Source organism: Stegodyphus dumicola, chromosome 2 (assembly GCF_044657685.1).
Source record: "Stegodyphus dumicola isolate Sdum_Otavi_A_Nest chromosome 2, ASM4465768v1".
In the NCBI taxonomy this organism is placed as follows: domain Eukaryota; kingdom Metazoa; phylum Arthropoda; class Arachnida; order Araneae; family Eresidae; genus Stegodyphus; species Stegodyphus dumicola.
Window position 1 is genome coordinate 175,070,378 of NC_140769.1, and position 18,274 is coordinate 175,088,651.

At 32.9% G+C, this 18,274-nt stretch overlaps 1 protein-coding gene across 2 annotated transcripts in view; it reads right to left on the reverse strand.

The window, feature by feature from the left end:
* Positions 1-432: 432 nt before the first annotated feature.
* Positions 433-18,274, reverse strand: part of LOC118181539 (pancreatic triacylglycerol lipase-like) — a 42,386-nt gene continuing 24,544 nt past the window's right edge. The window contains exons 6-7 of one of the 2 annotated variants that reach the window (XM_035350709.2): positions 8,551-8,730; positions 433-6,253 (exon numbers count right to left, since the gene is read on the reverse strand). In XM_035350709.2, the coding sequence (XP_035206600.2) occupies positions 5,910-6,253; positions 8,551-8,730 (524 nt within the window). In that variant the 3' untranslated portion in view covers positions 433-5,909. The remainder of the gene's footprint in view (positions 6,254-8,550; positions 8,731-18,274) is intronic. The other variant, XM_085811459.1, reaches the window with a different exon arrangement.

Sequence of the window (18,274 nt, forward strand, 5' to 3'; positions counted from 1 at the left end):
GGTTTCTTCCTATACATTTGAACCAATTAAGCGCTTGGCCCCTCAAAGCGCTGGTAGCTAAGGTGACTTTCTGGAACTCATGGACTGGATATAGCATGAAGTGGTTATCCAATTAAAAAAAAAACTGGTCACCGGTGAGTTTCCATCAAAGGTTGCTGCTGGTTTCATCGATGCGCGCATGGTCTGGACGACGTAACCAAATCCTTCCAAGGCGGCAGCTGGCATTTCTGGATTCTGAGCCGCTGCTGCTCAGGTTCTTTTTGAAACTCGGCCATGGTTATTCTTCTTCTTCGGGCGCCACTATCAGGTCTTGTATTTCTCTTGATTTGCTTTGGAAACATGAATGGTCCTGAATAGGAACAGGGAGCTTACTAAAGCTATTTTCAGGAAGGTGTGAAATAGACAACATAAGCAGGAAGGGTATACGAAAGCCTTTATTTTCAATACTTTACAGGTATTTCCGAAACTTCGGAATACAGAGACCAACCACTTGTGGTCTGAACGTAAGAATATAAAAACTACTAACTAAAACTCTAACTAAAAACTAACTTTGAATTAGTATACAAATGCCTAGCACTAAGATTGGCCTTTATTTAAAGAAAGGTACGTATGTAGTACGCCGAGCTGCTTAAATTACTATACGTTTGCAAATAACAAGAGGGCTAAATCTCTGGCCTTAAAGGCAACCAGCAACAGAGTGAAAACTCGTAAAACTACAGTGGCAAGCGGCTTGCTTCCTATAACTCCTTCCTCTCTCGGCAAAAAGCCACATCTTAAGCACTTGGCGTTAGCAAGACAATTTGCATAAACAAGTTAAAACATTTCTGGCCGGAAGTAGAAAATAAGAAATGATAGTACAGTTTTAAAATAAAATAAATTTTAATAAAACTTAGGATCCTTACAAGCTGTATTCCTTTGATATATATTCAGATCGTATTCATCAGCTAAAGCGAGCAATGTGCATATAGAGTTATAACGAACTACAGGCGAAACCGGCAGGCAAAAACGCTTCGGTACAGTCTGTTCCATATTTTTGCGAGCTTCATTGACGATATCCTCTGGCGACTGTGCCATCCGCCTTTCGCAGTGATGGGCTTTTCGATTATCTGGTTATATTGGTAAATCCCCACGTATTGTTCCTCATTAAGGAATCTTGCTTAGCTGCTCTTCATTGTTCTGCAGGTCTGGATAAAGCTTATTCTACAGTTTCCGAATACTCAAAAACTTCAGATTTTACCAAATTAACGTGTTTTGCGCATAGAATTTTCTTGATCTGCCTGCTTTTCCTTTTGTCTGAAATATAGATCTTCTTGGTCCTCTTTCTAAACTTTGAACTTGAATTACGTTTTCTTCAACATCCGCTTGTCCTTACTTCCCATGATTCTGAAATGCGATTCTGCCAGCTATCGTTTAGGCCAAACTTTCTTCAGGCGTTTTGGATCTGTTTTTAGTAGGGCATCTATTGCTTAGCGAAGCTGCTGTCGGTACCATTTCTGCTCATTATTCTTGAAAATTTGATTTGAAAAGCGTACATCTGGCCATTTCTACTAGAGTACGATTAGCATGCTCTGCAACTTCTTTCTGTTGCGCTTTATACTCGTCTGAAAAATGGCATTTAATGCCCTCCGTTTTCTAAGAATTTTTCAAATATGTGGCTTTTGAATTCTTTGGTATTACTGCTGCGGACTATTTTCAGTTGTCTGTTTAAGAGAGGGCAATTCATTAATTTCAAATTCAGATTGAGTGAATCAAGAATAATTTCCAGTTAAGAATATATCTTTAAGATGGCTGCAAAATTTGGTGTTTCAGGAATAATTCTTTGAATTTCAAAAATTAAGAAATTTTAAAGTTTTTTTACAGATTGTTATATCAGAATAAAATATCGGTGAAATTAATTTCTTCAGTGATGTCCTCACAAACAGGTTCAATAATGTTTTGGACTAAATAATCGTCAATTAGTTTTTTATATTTCGGACAAAGTTAATCACTGCAAAATCTGAGCAAAGTCATAAAAATGTTTTATAAGCAATTTTCCGTATATCAAAAGCTTATCGCCGAAGGAATTTACCGAAGTACTTCTTTTCGAAGAAGTTTGAGCTTTAGTACTTTTAAACATCTTTACAGATAAAACTATGACTCGAATCATTATCTACAGCAATCTAACTTTCTCACTGTTACGAATGGTGCCGAAGATATTTGAAGACATTTTTTATTAGATTTATATGCGCATTTTTTTCTTACCAGAAGTTGCCATCATCGTTTTTCACTAATAGTGTTATTATTCAAACCGAAACTATCCTTTTATAGGAATCCAAAACAAATTGCTTTCGAGTATTTGTAACCCCAAACGAAAACCCTTTCTTTCAGGTTTCAGTCATTAACTCTATGCTTTTAAAACAAAGAAAATATCTGCCATCCTCCTTTAATAAATGTGTTTCATTATCGAAAATAACACTCACACATCTTTCTGAATTATGTTTTTGTTGACAAAGTACGCATTTCAAATTGCTTCGATGCCAATTAGCAACTCTTGAGTGCTATGTTTGCTACGTTAGTTGTGTTGTTTTGTTTTTTCAGAGTTTTGATATCGGGGTAAGCGATTTTCGGTATCATTTCTAATTATTTATTTAATCATTTCTAATTAATTTATTTTCTTTATTGGACAGATATCACTCATTCTTTATTAATTATTCCATCTCTTAAAAAGTCCAGTGAGCCCTTTAGATCCCAATTTTGAGACTAATTTAATCTACTAAATGCTTAATGTGCTGCTAAATCTGCTGGTTTAATTTTTAGGAGACCTGGCGCAAGTAGGTTTCCACACGAATTTGAATCTATTCGCAGCGCTTCTAAATTACTAATCTGTATCGCTGCAAGATCATACAGTTTTCTTAAACCAAGAATGTTGTTGCCACTCTTGACTGCGTTTATACGTAATAACATTGCGAAATCAGAATTAATCAGGATATTATTATGTTCATACCTAGTTTGTAACATTTTTAATGCTAAGTCATAATTTTCTCCTTTTAATGCTAAGCCGGAAATAACTTATGCAGCAGATCTTCCAAGAAAATTTCGTAAACCACCAGTTTTTCAACTTCACTTTACTTTTATCAATAGAGATTTTAAATTACACAATGAATTCTAGTTACTGAAAAGAATCGCCAAAACGTTTTTTTGCAGTTAATTTGGACAATTTAGAAGATCTTGAGAAAGGGAACAGATAGGGTTTAAAACATGGTTGTTCATAAAATAATTCTCATTGAAAATGCAGTTCACTAAAAAATTTAATTATTCAATTTTGTTTTCATTTAATTTATATCTATATTAAATTATTTAAATATCCTTCACTTCAATTATTTCCTTTTCAGCATTCTTCTCATCAGTTAAGTTACGTATTTCATCATTTATCAATGTTATGTCATTAATTTTTTTCAATTAATTATGATAAAAGTATTTTCAAAACTTTAGAATCATTTTTACTTATATTATCATCAATGTTTTTAATAAGCTTGATTATTATGCCCTTTTAAGCCGAGGTTTCTTCGTTTTTAATTTATCAACTTTCGTCTTGGACAATAAAAATGAAACTTACCAGCTTTTTCGTGTACGCAAAGTAAAGAGGATCAAATTTTAATTAATCAAATGCGGAGAAAGAATAGTATCAGTTCGAATTTCAAACACTAAAGTTCTGTTTTAAAAAATACTTAATAGTTCAAAACACGGGAAATACGTCAAAATTGCAAATCAAAAGTAGTTTGTCTTTCCCGGCAGATGCCCCTTGCCTTATATTGTTCATCTTGCTAATTCTCAGAAACATTATCTAAAGACTGGTGATTGTACATTCTTCTAATTCTAATTTAAAAAAAAACTCAGAACATCCAGTGAACTTAGTCTACTTTTTAATGAGCAAGACACACATAAATCAATCTACGGATTACTCAGTTTGCGAATCCAATGAAAATTATCAAAATATCGAGTACAATTACCTAAAGCAAACACCAAAAATCGAACATTTTCTTCCACGGCATAACACACATAGTTCAATTCGAAAGCTCCAAGCATCGCTGATCTTGCCAAATTAGGAATAAATAAACTATGAGCGTCAAAGCCTCTTCTTGTGTGAGGAAGAATCTTCACAAATATCCCATGCTTCTGGCTGGGACATGAAATCCAACACTGCATTGAATCTTTTACCAGCAATTTGAACATCAGCATTTAAGCTTATGCTAATGACATAATGTTTGCTGTGTTCGGTAGCTCCATGGAAATTTGGAAACTGTTGCGCCAAAAATGTCCAAATGTTTCATTCCTGGTCTTCCAGAAAATAACTTGAAAATCTCTCTTGGTAAACTCAAGACTATATAACTAATCACATCAGACCTTTAGAGCAGAAGATAGCTCATAGGAGACTATGGAGTCTCTGACTGAAGAATAAATTCTGTTCATCTGGTAGAAAAAAGTAAAACTTAATGAAGTATCTGGTTTTTAGAGACGCTAGACTAGAGGGCAATACTTTTATCCAAACGTAACTGTCAACAGACTTTTTCACTCAGTGATAGATAATTAACATATTGTAATAGGAACTTTCCTTATCATCTTTTTGAAGCATTATTTTCATCAACTCTAAATATGATATGAGCCCTGTCAGTGCTCGCAGACAGGATATGTACAAAGTACATGAAGTCGTCTAAAAATGCAGCCTGTTCTTTGAAGTAAATGAAAAGAGATATCTGTCATATAATCATTCTTCCGTCGATTCAAATATTTATCCAGTTGCATTTTATTATCAGACAGTGCACTCATTGTTGATGAAACTGTAAATTGCAGGGGAAAATATTTTTGCACTGATAATCCGATAAACACTTTTTGAGTTTTCTTAGCATTTCAGATCTACTATTTTAGACCTACTATATCTGGGTATAATACAATGAACTGTGTTTGTTAGCATTCTGTCATTTTGCAGAATAATTTCACACTATCACTAATTAATACATTTAGTCTATTTTCTCATTCACGTTGGCCATCGAAAAGTGGAAGAATGAAAGAGTGAACTGGCAAAAATATACAAAGAAAACGAATTGCCTAATTTTACCTGATAAAACCAAACCTTCACTTCAAACTTCCAGCACTTGATTTCTGTTAATCCACTTTCTTACCGATTATGGAAATTTCAAGTCTTATTATCATAACTTGTTCTTTTGCGATAATGACTTGTGCTTATGAAAAAAGAGAAGATTCAGCAACCTTGAGCTTCAGCTGTTTTTCTCATAAAAGAATTTCATAATAAAATCCAAAATTAGTAAATGCGAATTTTATGTTCTGTTTCCATCTATTGCTTGTTACATTGTAGAGACATTAGGTATTTTTTTGAAGCAGGCGAGATAAAAAATTAGCAACGCCTTCGCCGGGAATCGAAACACGGATCTCTGGAATACCGACCCAGCGTGCAGAACCACTACACCACGAAGGCAATCCAGGAAGGCGGTATTAAGTAATAAAAAATAAATGAAATTATTATTAAGGGCTAAATTTTAGTAATATTAAATGTTGCTATTATTAAGGAAGAAAAAGTGTTGCCAATTGGAATTACGATGAACTGAAGAGTTTGTGAATTTTCTAATATGACGTGAAGGTGCGTATTTGGATTTAGTTTATCTGGTTAGCTATCTAGATTTTATGCAGGATTAATATAAATTATAAAACTGTAAATACTTCTGATGTTAGTGAAATATTGATTTTTATACTGGAAGATGAAGGATAATTTCTTCTATGTATCTTCTAGTGATAATTGTGTGATAATATTCATTGAGGCTTGCCGCAAAGTTGATGTTTTCATTTTCGGTGTGTCGCTTGATTTCTTCCGTATACACCTACTAGAAATAAAAATGAAAAATTGTATTAATCTTTTATTCAAATCTTTTATTCAAATGTTCAATCCTGTATTTGTTAAGAACTGATTTATCTGAAAGCTCTTTCAACAGATTTACGTAGCAAAAATTAGGGGAGCTTTTGGTAGTCACATAAAGTTTAAGAGACGTTTCACTTTTTATTGCACGTCCATCTACGTCTGAATAAAATCCCATCCTTATACATGAGCTGGTATCGCATGAAGCACAGCCACCGTTATAATACCCATTCCAACTGTAGCAGGTCAAGGATACAAATTTGCAGTTTGTTTCATCTAAACTGGCAATGAAGTACTCGTAAGCTCTGGCATGGCTGCAGGACAGATCTGATATATTTTCAACAACTGAAAAGAAACAAACATGAAAAAGTTTAAATAATATTCAGTTGTTTAACAACATAAAACCTGTTTGTTCATAGAGAATGTATTATACCATTTCACTATTCCATGCGTATGAGTAACATTTCATTTTTACTTGGCTCTAGTATCATTATTATCAACAGTAACTAAAAATTTCTATTATAAATACTGATGCGTAATGTTAATGGCAATTAAACTGTAACATATTACTAAAAATACAAATTTGTGAATGTTTATTTGTAATTAAACAAACATGAAAACGATATAAAAAAAGTACATCTATAACAGATGCGATGTTATTGCGATTCATCGACAATGATATTGGGTACAGAAAGTGTATGTTTCTGTTGATTCTAAGATTCATCAAGCCATCACATAGAGTGAAAGTTATCACTCTGCTTCTATGTGTTGCCTGCTATTTCAATCTATCCAAAATTATTGTGTTAAAAGTTATGAGGTTAATAATAAAGTTTCCGTATCTTCTTTTTCCTCCCTTTCATTTTTTTTGAGGGGGAGGAAGGTTTTTTTTTCATTAATTCATTTATTCTGGCATTAAATTACCACTGTTTAGAAACTTTCTGCAAATATTTTACTCAATAAGTATTCGTAGATAAATTGTGAAGTACTAGATATACAGACTACCTTTAAAAAGAATGTATATACTGCATAACATATCTTCCTTGTTAAACATCAAAATGTTTTTCGTAATTTAAATAAAAACATTTTGCTGCAAACTGGTATCAAAACTTTAACATTAAAACAGCTTTTCGCTAACCAAAGTTTCCTATAAAATCACTGATTTATGCTTCTTTAAATAGCTGAGCAAACTCTTCCAGATATATCTAATGTCTTTTCTTTTACTTCATCAATTGGATTCTTTCTAGTCATTGTAGGTAGTGAAAGTGATCATTAATATGAGACGGCGTTTATGGCAGTGTATTTTTCTGTACGGTGCTATTACCTAAGACATCCATTTCTCTTCTGTTTCTCGATATCTTGGTCACACGCAATATATGGAACTTCAGCGCTATTGTTTACAATAAACTTTTATCTTTTGCCTTCCATCCCAGTTTTAATCATGTCATTCGATTAAACAGAAATTAGCTTCATTTCATTTTCTCGTTTCCCGAGCCCTTTAAGTTTGCTTTTCCAAACTGGCTCTTGATCAAGTCCTAAATTAGATAAAAGCAGCTGATACTAACAGAGGTTTTTCACCTAACATTACAAGCCAAACTTAATATCCTCTCAATACATCAAGAAGCGCAATTTTATTTTAAAAGATTGTAAGTATTTAATTCTCATTCCTTTCTTTCCATTGATTGACTCTAAATGTATTTTACAGAATGTTTGGGGAAAAAGCTCATAAAAGCCGAATTAAGAACGATATTTACAAAATTCAAAAGACGATATATTGTCGCTAAAAGGGTTAAAGAATATTGTATTCTCAGCTAGCTTTAGTTTTCAAATTTAACTCACATGAGGTCATAGAATAGGGCGATAGTTTCAGTAATGCATAAAAATGCTTCAAATAGCAGCTGAAGTAGAAACTTATTAGCAGTTATTTAAATTAGTAGGTGATAGTTAAAAGTCAGAGTGTTAGAAAAGATTTTGATACTCGAAGCCGATCATTTACAGCCTCAGCTTAAAACACGCTCCTAAATGTTTGAAAATTTAATTAATTAACATACGCAGGAAATTGTAACTTGAAATCTTATAGCTGTTTAAAAATGATTTATCCTTCATGTAGCTAATCAAACTGAGAATAAATTCAAAGATTAAATTTTAGTTATCATTTGTAGTAGACGTAGGTCTTTTAATTTTCAACATAACTGCTATTGCAGTTCTTCCTTGTTTTGTGAAAATAAGTTTTGGAAAATAATAAATCATAAATTATGCACTAAACATCGGAGAATTCCGCTAACAGAGAAACGTGTTGGATTTTAGTCTATTCTCCCTTCATTAATGAGCTTAAACATAATGATTAAAGCTGTGAAATGCAGTAGTTCGAGCCGAGTTTCATTCTCAGCTCGAAACAATGTACTTGCAGGAGGTACTCTGGGTTTTTCATTTGTAAAACACGGGTCTACCTCACTTAAAAATTAACTGTCTCTCCCAGTTCAAAGGGATCTTTGCTGTTTGTGAATATTATCAAATCATTACAATGCAACTACTCAATATTCTTAGAGGAATAAAGAAACTTTGTATTACGAAATCAAAATTTTAAATATTACTCATGCGAATTAAGATTTTACACATCCGATTAAGCATTACGAATATTTTACCTGTAGAACGTGTATCGCTTGTGTGAGAGTATTTTTTTATTATGGCAACACTGTTCATGTAGCTCAGCACATCAGTAGCATTCTGAGCATTAATACTTAATTCTGTTGAACAGCCAGGTTGAATTTCACCTCCGTTTGGATAAAAGTCTAGGTGTCCAATAGGTTCTTTTAAACCGTAACCTGAAGGAGAAATTTAGAAAACTAATATATTTGAAAGTAAGTTGGTTTGTGTATCTTCATACAGTAACAATACTCTATTGCACAACTTCAGCAATATTATTCTTTTATACATTCTTGGGCTCCACTTCACATGTAGAAGAGCAAAATTTAATTAAATAAGTGCATTTACAAATTTTGAAAACAAACTCCAAATAAAGCACGTAATTTCGCTTTTTTCCTTCTAAAAACGTTTTCAACTCCTCATTATGCACTCACTACCCATACGGTTCAAAGTTTCACTTGAAAATTATTAAATATACTCAATTCATTTACTACTTTTAATTAAAAATTGATTTAATTTTAAATTTTTCCCCCAACCATCACACACTTGAAAATATAATTTTTAAAAAATATAATTATTTTTTTTAATTAATTTATTTAATTACACAAAATTCAGCTATTTTTAATTTCTAATTTTGCCCATCTATCACACATATAAAAATATAATTTAAAAATATAATTATTTTTTAATTAATTTATTTAATTATACAAAATTCATGTAAACATAGTTTCTAAACTTAAACTTCGATATCAAACATTTCCATTTTCCAGTTTACTGACAAAAGTTTTATCTCTGAACTCAATACTTACATTTTTTTTATTTTCTTTTACTCTTCTTCCCAGCTGCAGCTTTTTCTAAAAAAACACCTTGGCTGCTTTTTATTTTCTTGTACGAAGTAAAAATGAAGAATCGTAATCTCAAAAAATTTCGGGTGTCATATGTCAATGAAAAAATCCATTTTAACTGCTATCGAATGCTATTTAACAATCTTTTGCGTGACATCTGTACGTAAGGACAGAATAAAGGACTCATTTTCCACACAAAAATATAAAACTAATTTAAAATGAATTCTGAAGAGATTTTTTCGTGGTGCCTGTATGTACGTACGTACGTAACTCAAAAACAAATAGGCTCAGAACGTTGACATTTTGTATATAGGACTGCTATAATATGTAAATGTGAACCTCACATTTTTGTTGCAATCGGCCGCACCAAAATCATATACGTAAATACACACATATATATACTCTGTTACTCAGCTCAGTAAACTCAGTTTCTTTATTCTTATATGTTTGAAAATTGTGCATTTTGTGCTTTAAAAATGATTGAATTACGTTGTTCTGGTTAGACTTTTATGCCTTTAGTTAACCTGCATTCAATCAATTTGGAATTATTAAAAATTAAAATTTTTTTTATGTGTGGCCAAGCCTAATTTTTTATTACTATAGCAGCCATGTTTATTTACATTTGAAACTTGGTAGAATAGTGGATTTGTTGCCAATCTAGAGAAACTATGGAAATTTCCGGTTATGTTTTACCACCTATCCTCGAATTCCATATCACAGATTATGTTCTTACTGCATTAATATAATATTAACAAGACATAGTGCACAATAAAAATTAAGCTTTATTTAGGAACTTCGCGCACACTGCCCGACAGCCTGCCTGTTTCGCTCTGCTCGCTACTCGTATGAAATTTCTCCTCTAGGGTTGCCACACTTATCGGAGGGCGCAAGGCGCGCTCCTTATCGCCATCACCACAGAGTTTCCCCCCAGTTCCTTTAATGGCTATTCAAAGGAACGACATAGGTTATGAAATTATTTCAGAGTATCCGTGCTGTCGGGTATTTTTTTTTATGATTACAAAATTAGAATATAAAATTAGAAAAGATCAAAATGCAATTCAATATATAACAAGGTATTGACACATATAATAAAAATGAAATAACAAAAAATATGTTAAGATATGAATTTAAAAAAAAAATGTTTTAAATTGTTATGTAAGAAGCAAGTTTCTTAGGGAAATGAACATGTCTTCCCGATCTGGTGACAGTTTGTGTCTTAGAGAGTTCGTTTGCAGATTTATTCTGCTGAACTGTCTTTAAGTCTTTATTTGTTTCCAGTTCAGGCAAATTAGAGTCCGAAAGCAAATAAGCTGGTTTCACACGGTCTATAGACACAGTAGATTTCAGACCGTTAATATCAATTGTGAAAGTTTTGTCCGTTCTAGAAAGGACTTTATGCGGACCTGTGTATGGTTGGCACAGAGGTGGCTTTACTCGATCGACACGTAAGTATACATGCGTACACGACTTTAAGGTAGCACTTACGTAACATTTTTCTTGGCAATGTGCAGATGTTGCTATTGGATTCAATTGTTGCATTCTATGCCTAAGATTCGTGATAAATTGTGTGTCATACGGAGATATCTTAGATGACGTTATCATATCACTAGGCAGCTTGAGAGTTGTGCCGTACACCAGTTCAGCACAAGATGACTGTAGATCTTCCTTTACGGCTGTCCGAATACCAAGCATAACAACTGGTAGTGTTTCAGTCCAGTTATTGGTCTCGTGAGCCTTGAGAGAAGATTTTAAATGTCGATGAAATCGTTCAACAATGCCGTTGGACATTGGATGATAGGCTGTTGTTGTGATTCTGTTCGTACCCAAAATGCGCGTGAATTCTGCAAAAAGTGCGGATCTCATTTGAGAACCTTGGTCTGTTGTTATGATCGATGGGCAGCCAAAACGAGATATCCAACAGTTGAAGATGGCTCTGCAAATGGTTTCCGTTTTCATATCCGGGATGGGAATGGCTTCAGGCCATCTGGAGAATCTATCTATTAGGGTCAAAAGGTACACATTGCCTTCTGATGGAGGTAACGGTCCAACGATATCCATATGGATTTCTGAAAAACGTGCATCAGGAAGAGAGAATGTGCCCAGTGGTGCTTTAGTATGCCTAGTAATTTTCGATTTTTGGCAAGATTCACAGGATTTCACCCAATTTTTGATATGACGTTTCATATCGGGCCATACATAACGAGAACAAATAAGCTTCGTAGTAGCTGCAATTCCTGGATGTGACAGATTATGCAGATGATTAAAGATGAGTCTACGAAAGGAATTCGGAACAAATGGACGAGGAATGTCTGTTGATATGTCACAAAGAATATTACCATCAGAATATTGGCACGGTTTAAATTCCAGTTTCAAAGATGATGTGTTGTTTTTGAGAAGGTCTTGTACCTCCGGATCATGCCTTTGAGCTTCCGAAAATTTTTTAAAATGCAAAAATGGAGATTTTGTTATGGAATCAATTTCGATTCTTGAAAGAGCGTCAGCAACGACGTTTTTTGAACCTTGCACATGCCTAATATCAGTAGAGTACTGAGAAATAAAATCTAAATGGCGCAATTGTCGAGGTGAACATTTATGAGGGTTCTGTTTACAAGCGTATATTAACGGTTTTTGATCCGTATAAATTATAAAATTTCTGCCCTCTAACATGTGTCGGAATTTCTTAATTGCAGAATAAATAGAAAATAATTCCCTATCGTACGCGGACCATTTCTGTTGACTTTTATTGAGTTTCATAGAGAAAAATGCTATAGGTTCCCATGTTTGTTGAGACAACTGCATAAGTGTGCCGCCGATTGCGATGTCTGAGGCATCTACCCAGATGCTTAGCTGGGCTCCGGGAATAGGGTGTCTCAAAAGGGTAGCCTGAGCAATGGCATTTTTGGCAGCAATAAAGGCTTGTTCAGCATTCTCGTTCCAATTTAATTGTGGGGATGAATCCTGAACACGAGAACGAGATTTCTTTTTATTAATATAGCCTTCTAACAATTTTATTAAAGGAGAAAGAATATGTGCTGCTTTAGGTATGAAACATCTATAAAAGTTAAACATGCTCAAAAATCGGCGAAGCTGAGTGAGAGTGGTAGGTTGAGGAAAATCTAAAATACGTTTGACTTTGTCAGGAAGAGGTTCAATTCCGTTTTCACTAAGGTGAAAACCTAAGAAATCAATAGATGTTTGACCAAAGGTGCATTTTGAAACATTTATGCAAAGTCCATATTCCTGAAGTTTGGAAAATAAAGCTTTCAAATGCCTGCAATGTTCCTCAGAATCTTTAGAGGCTATGAGCAAGTCATCGACAAAAGCGTAAACGCCTTCTAAATCCCGCGTGACTTCATCTATAAAACGTTGAAAAGTCGCAGATGCATTGCATAAGCCGAATTGCATACGGATACTTTCGAATAAACCGAATGGTGTGCATATGGCGGTTTTGTGGATGTCGGCTGGGTTAATTGGTATTTGATGGTATGCCTTAATCAGGTCGACATGACTAAAAATTTTAGTACCGTGCAATGCAGCAGTAAAATCGGCTAAACATGGAATAGGGTATTTGTCTTTTATCGTTTGAGCGTTCAATGCTCGATAATCTCCTACAGGTCTCCATTCCAGACTTCCCTTTTTTGGAAGCATGTGAAGTGGGGATGCATAATTGCTGCTCGAAGGTCTCAAATGCCCCAATTGCATCATAGTTTGAAATTCTTGTTTTGCTATTTTTAAGCGATCTGGAGCTAACCGACGAGGTTTTGCAACCACAGATGGACCTTTAGTTATGATATAATGAACGGTGTTGTGTTTAACAGGTTGGTTAGGATCTGGTAATCTAGTAACTGAAGGAAATTCTTTTAAAATTTTGTGATATGGTGTATCACTAAATACAGTTTTTACTGAATAAATGCTTGCATTTTTCACGCAACCGACGGTTTTAAAATGCGTTTTTAAATCTTTGAGACATTTGTTTCTGAGATCAGGGACCAATTCAAAGAAATGGAGAAAATCTGCTCCAAGAATGGGTGTACTAACATTTGCTATAAGAAAAGTCCATGTAAACTGTCGTCTTAATTTGAAATCCAAAGAAAGTGTTTTTTGACCATAAACATGAATAGTAGAAGAATTAGCAGCGAAAAGTGTTTGTTGGGACGAATTCCGTTTTTGAGAATTATTTGCTGGAAGTAAGGACACGTCAGAGCCGGTATCGACCAAGAATGAAAGGTTTGTTCTATGGTCACGAACGAACAGGCGACGTGAAACTTGAGGCAAAGAATAAGTCGCCTCTATTCTTTGCTGGTTTCGTTTCCCTGCCATGAACAAGGTTTTGTACATTTGTCATCTCTACACTTTTTCCCAAAACGTCTATGATACCAGCAAACAGAATAATCTCTCCTTTTGGAATTGCTTCTTTCCTTATTGCGATCTCCGCGATTTGGCGAGCGACCACGAGAAAGAGAAATGCGATCAATACGTTTGTTTAATTTTTCTATTTGTTTAAATAATTTATCCTCAAGAGACTGATCGACTGTGCGAGAAACGGCACAAGTCCCTGGGGTTGGATTTACTTCTAAAATTCTGTCGGCAATTTCTGCAGCTTTATCTACAGTTAAATTGGAAACAGCTGCCAAAATAGACTGAACAGTCGAAGGCAAACGTTGAAGGAATAATTCTAACATTAAGTTATCAGGGACATTTAAAGATTCTGCTCGACGTTTCATATTTCTAAGCAAATCGGAAGGTTTTCGAGAGCCTAATTCCTCTCCAGATAATAATTGGCGAATTTCTTGCTGAGAAGATTCTCCTGAACGATTTATTAACTCAGTTTTGAGCTTTGTATATGGATCAATAGGGTCTGGTTTCATAAGTAAATCCCGTACTATTGATGCAGTATCTGGAGGAAGATGAGCAACTATATAATTATATTTAGTAATGGATTCTGTGATAGGTTTGGGGGTGGCAAGAGCAAAAGTACTTTCACACATAATAAACCATAAAGATGGGTCTGATCGGTTATAAACCGGAATTTGGACGGCATAAACATCAGACATTGTGCAAGGTTTTTAAGCCAAAATAAAAGCAAAAATTTAACTAAAGAAAATTAAATTAAATGATAAGTAGAAAACAGAATTATAAAATGATCTATAATTACTACTCATCTGTGATCCGGAGGACGAAAACCGATGTAATCCATTACTTCTGGTTTGGAGATCTTGAGTGATGGCTTGTAGTCAAAACCGAAAGTGCTTGAGAACTGTTCATACGATTTAACACAGTCCGGGTTACCATTATGGTAATTTCCTGTTATGTTTTACCACCTATCCTCGAATTCCATATCACAGATTATGTTCTTACTGCATTAATATAATATTAACAAGACATAGTGCACAATAAAAATTAAGCTTTATTTCGGAACTTCGCGCACACTGCCCGACAGCCTGCCTGTTTCGCTCTGCTCGCTACTCGTATGAAATTTCTCCTCTAGGGTTGCCACACTTATCGGAGGGCGCAAGGCGCGCTCCTTATCGCCATCACCACAAAACTAAGCTTCGCAACAACAATGTAATGTCTTCTTTTATTATTGCGAATTAAATTAGGCTTAATTCATTCTGGAATTATCGTTTAAGTTATTAGCTTGTATTTGCGCAGAAACTGTAATTTTAATTGTAATTTTTTTAATTGTTTCAACTGTACTTGGTGTTTTATGTTTTCTAAATCTTTTAACTTTTAATGAAAACATTTTGAATTTTAATGTATTTTTGCCTTGCCGCGAAGCGAGAACTGAATTAATTCGTAGCGCATGCGCATTAGGTAAGCGGCGCTGAATCGTGTACGAAAAATTGTTTCGTTCTTTATTTGTTTAATTTCTTTTATACATCGTTTTAGATTTGTTATAGTATTTGAATAGAAATTGTGGTAATTCTTCAGATGGTTTAATTTTTGTGCACTTTGAGGTATAAAACAAATGAGATATAATGCTGTTAAGTGAATTTAGCGAAATGTCGCTACCATAGCGCCAAAATGTACACTGCTCAAAAAAAAAAAAAAAATGGGACAGTCCTATATCTCCCGATCTACTGGGCCGATTGACAAAATTCAAATTGCGTTCTTCATGTCTCGAAAGCGCGACTTAGGATATATATTAGATTTATATATAGCACTATTCTAACATAGGTATTTTGACACAAAATAGGACTTTTTCTGAAATAACATACCAATGTTTTTACATATTTCGATTCTACGACTCAAATTACGCCTAAATATGAAATTTTGTAAAATCTGGAGCGAAATTTACGGAGAAATTCACAAATTTATGTTGGCACTTTTTTGTCAGTTTGCGCCAAGAATACTTCACTTCGCGAACTTAATATATGGCAACCTAGTTTCCTTTCCCGTGAGAGGAAAAAAAGTCACCATCGTTCCTTTTTTCCAAATAGTATTCTTTATATTATATTTTTAATTATAACTTATTATTTTAAGTAATTTTTTCTTTTTCGAATTTCATTTTAATTGTTTAAGTTGCACGTTTTTTTTTTTTTTTTTTTTTTTTCGAATAACTGTTTTAAAAATTTCTATTTACCTATTCGAACTGCGTAAATAAAGGTGCAGCGTTAATTTTTATTTATTTATTTATTTTTTTGAAATAGTTTTCTTTATATATATTTTTCGCCATAGTTATTATTTTAGGTAATTTTTAAATTTTTATACTTTTATTTTAATTGTTTGTGTTGCATTGTCTCTATAGATAATTTTTTTAAATTTTTCTATTTATTCCTTCGAACTGAGCATTTTAAATACATTTATTAATATCAATTTTCCAGAATTTGATTTTATTTATTTGAATTGCGTTTCTTTCGGAAGAATACTTTGTAACTCAGACTACGATGAGTTTGAAAACTGCATACTGTATTAAAAGAGAAAATACAGTAAAGCACAGTTTTACACGCCTTTCAATGTTCCGTTCAGAAAAGATATATATAAATAAGAGAGATGTATAACCGACATTTTAACTTAGGATGACTTGCATACACTGCTTTAAACAGTTTTATCATTGTGCCCATTGCTTTACACAATTTTATCCTACATTTGGTTTCTTAAAATGTTATTTATATTTTAGTCAAATATTTTATTTTTGAAATCGCAAGAATCAAATATCATAACATTGAAAAGTTTTAAATTAAAAAAAAATACAAATACTAAATTTTACGAAAAAATTTATTTTTCTTCTCTTTTTCTTTAAGCATTCTGAAAGTATATTAAAAAGTATCCAACTTTACGAAACATTTTGGTATTTCTGACAATCATTTTAAATAAAGTTATCGCCTTCCATTTCATAAAGGCTCACAAACGGCCGAGCGGTAAAGTCGCTGAACACTGGTAGTTCGATCCGAGGTTCGAATCCCGCAAACGGGCTGGTTGCATGGGTGTTTTCGTGGTTTTCCCGATGTGTAACGTGTATACGAGCCAGTTTCCCTTAGAAAGTCCTCCCCGAAGGCATCCCTCCCTTTAGGCAGATAGCCCTCGTGTGCTTTGCCATAATTAAATAATCCAATCCAATCCTTAATTAAATATAATTGATTTGTAACTTCTACTAGAACTGACGTTAAGAATTGAAGTGCAAATAAATAATATCGTGTGCAATCTTGATTAATATAAAATTAATATTTGCGCAGAAAAATATTTGCATTCAGACAGTTTTTTGAAATATTTGCAATTACTTTATAAGAAGGATTTATTAATAACCGCAACAATTAGTTATTATATTACTGATGATTAGGAATCAGTTCTTGACAATTACATTCTAAATTAGAATTTTAAGAATTATTAGAATTTTAAATTAGAATAATGAAAATACGCTACGCACAAAAATACATTTTAGGATAAAAAATGAGTTGATTTTTTTATGTTTTAAAATTTCTTGAATTCATTTAATAAACATCGTATCCTCGTTCTTAATTGAATTCAGAATGTTGGGTGTCATTTATATAATTATTCTTACTTGTCTACGGAATCTGTTGACTTATCCAGCGATTAAGTAGCTGCAGATCATTTCAACATAACCATTGAACTTCCATTATTCAGTTTCTAGAGGGTTGTATATTTATATCATAATTTGACTTTTATAAAAATGATTATTCTAAATCTTATGTTACTATAAAAATATAGTGTGCTTTAAAAATATGGATGATAGTACCAGCCGCTCTTTCAGCCCCCCTTCAAAAGCATCAGTTTGTTTAGAAATAAATTGTGAAGTTAATGTCATAAAATTCAAATAAACATCAAACAAAAATTCTCAGTTTTAGACAATTCGATTTAAACGAAGTAAAGTAGCAGACGATAAAACGCCGAAGGTAAAAATTTACTCTTACAAAAATTTACTCTTATTAAAAAAAAAAAAAAAAAAAAAAAAGATATAGAGAAATTTAAAAAAAAATATTAAAAAATTTATTTAAAAAAATAGCTTTTCATATAGTATTAATAAATATTTATTACGCATCATTGAGGGAATAAAATGTCATATAATTAATTCTCCGTAAAATTTTACTTGAAATTTAAGGTTAAAAATAGCTGTGGCAATACAGTGTAACAAAAATCCATAGACCACATTTGGCGTTATTATCGCTCAAAAAAAAGATGCCAATTTTCAAAACGCGAAAATATGTAAATTTGTGTATATCTTAGAAAATTTTGAATAAAAAAGTCTAATTTTTTGAAGATATGCTTAAAAGTATACCTACTTTAAGATGATGGTAAAAACTTTATAGGTTATAATTCAAAATTTTTTTCGAAAAATTTATAAAAATTATTTAAAAATAGAAATTTAAAAAATAAAACACAAAAAATGGGTAAATTTTATTTGAAATGAACCTAAATT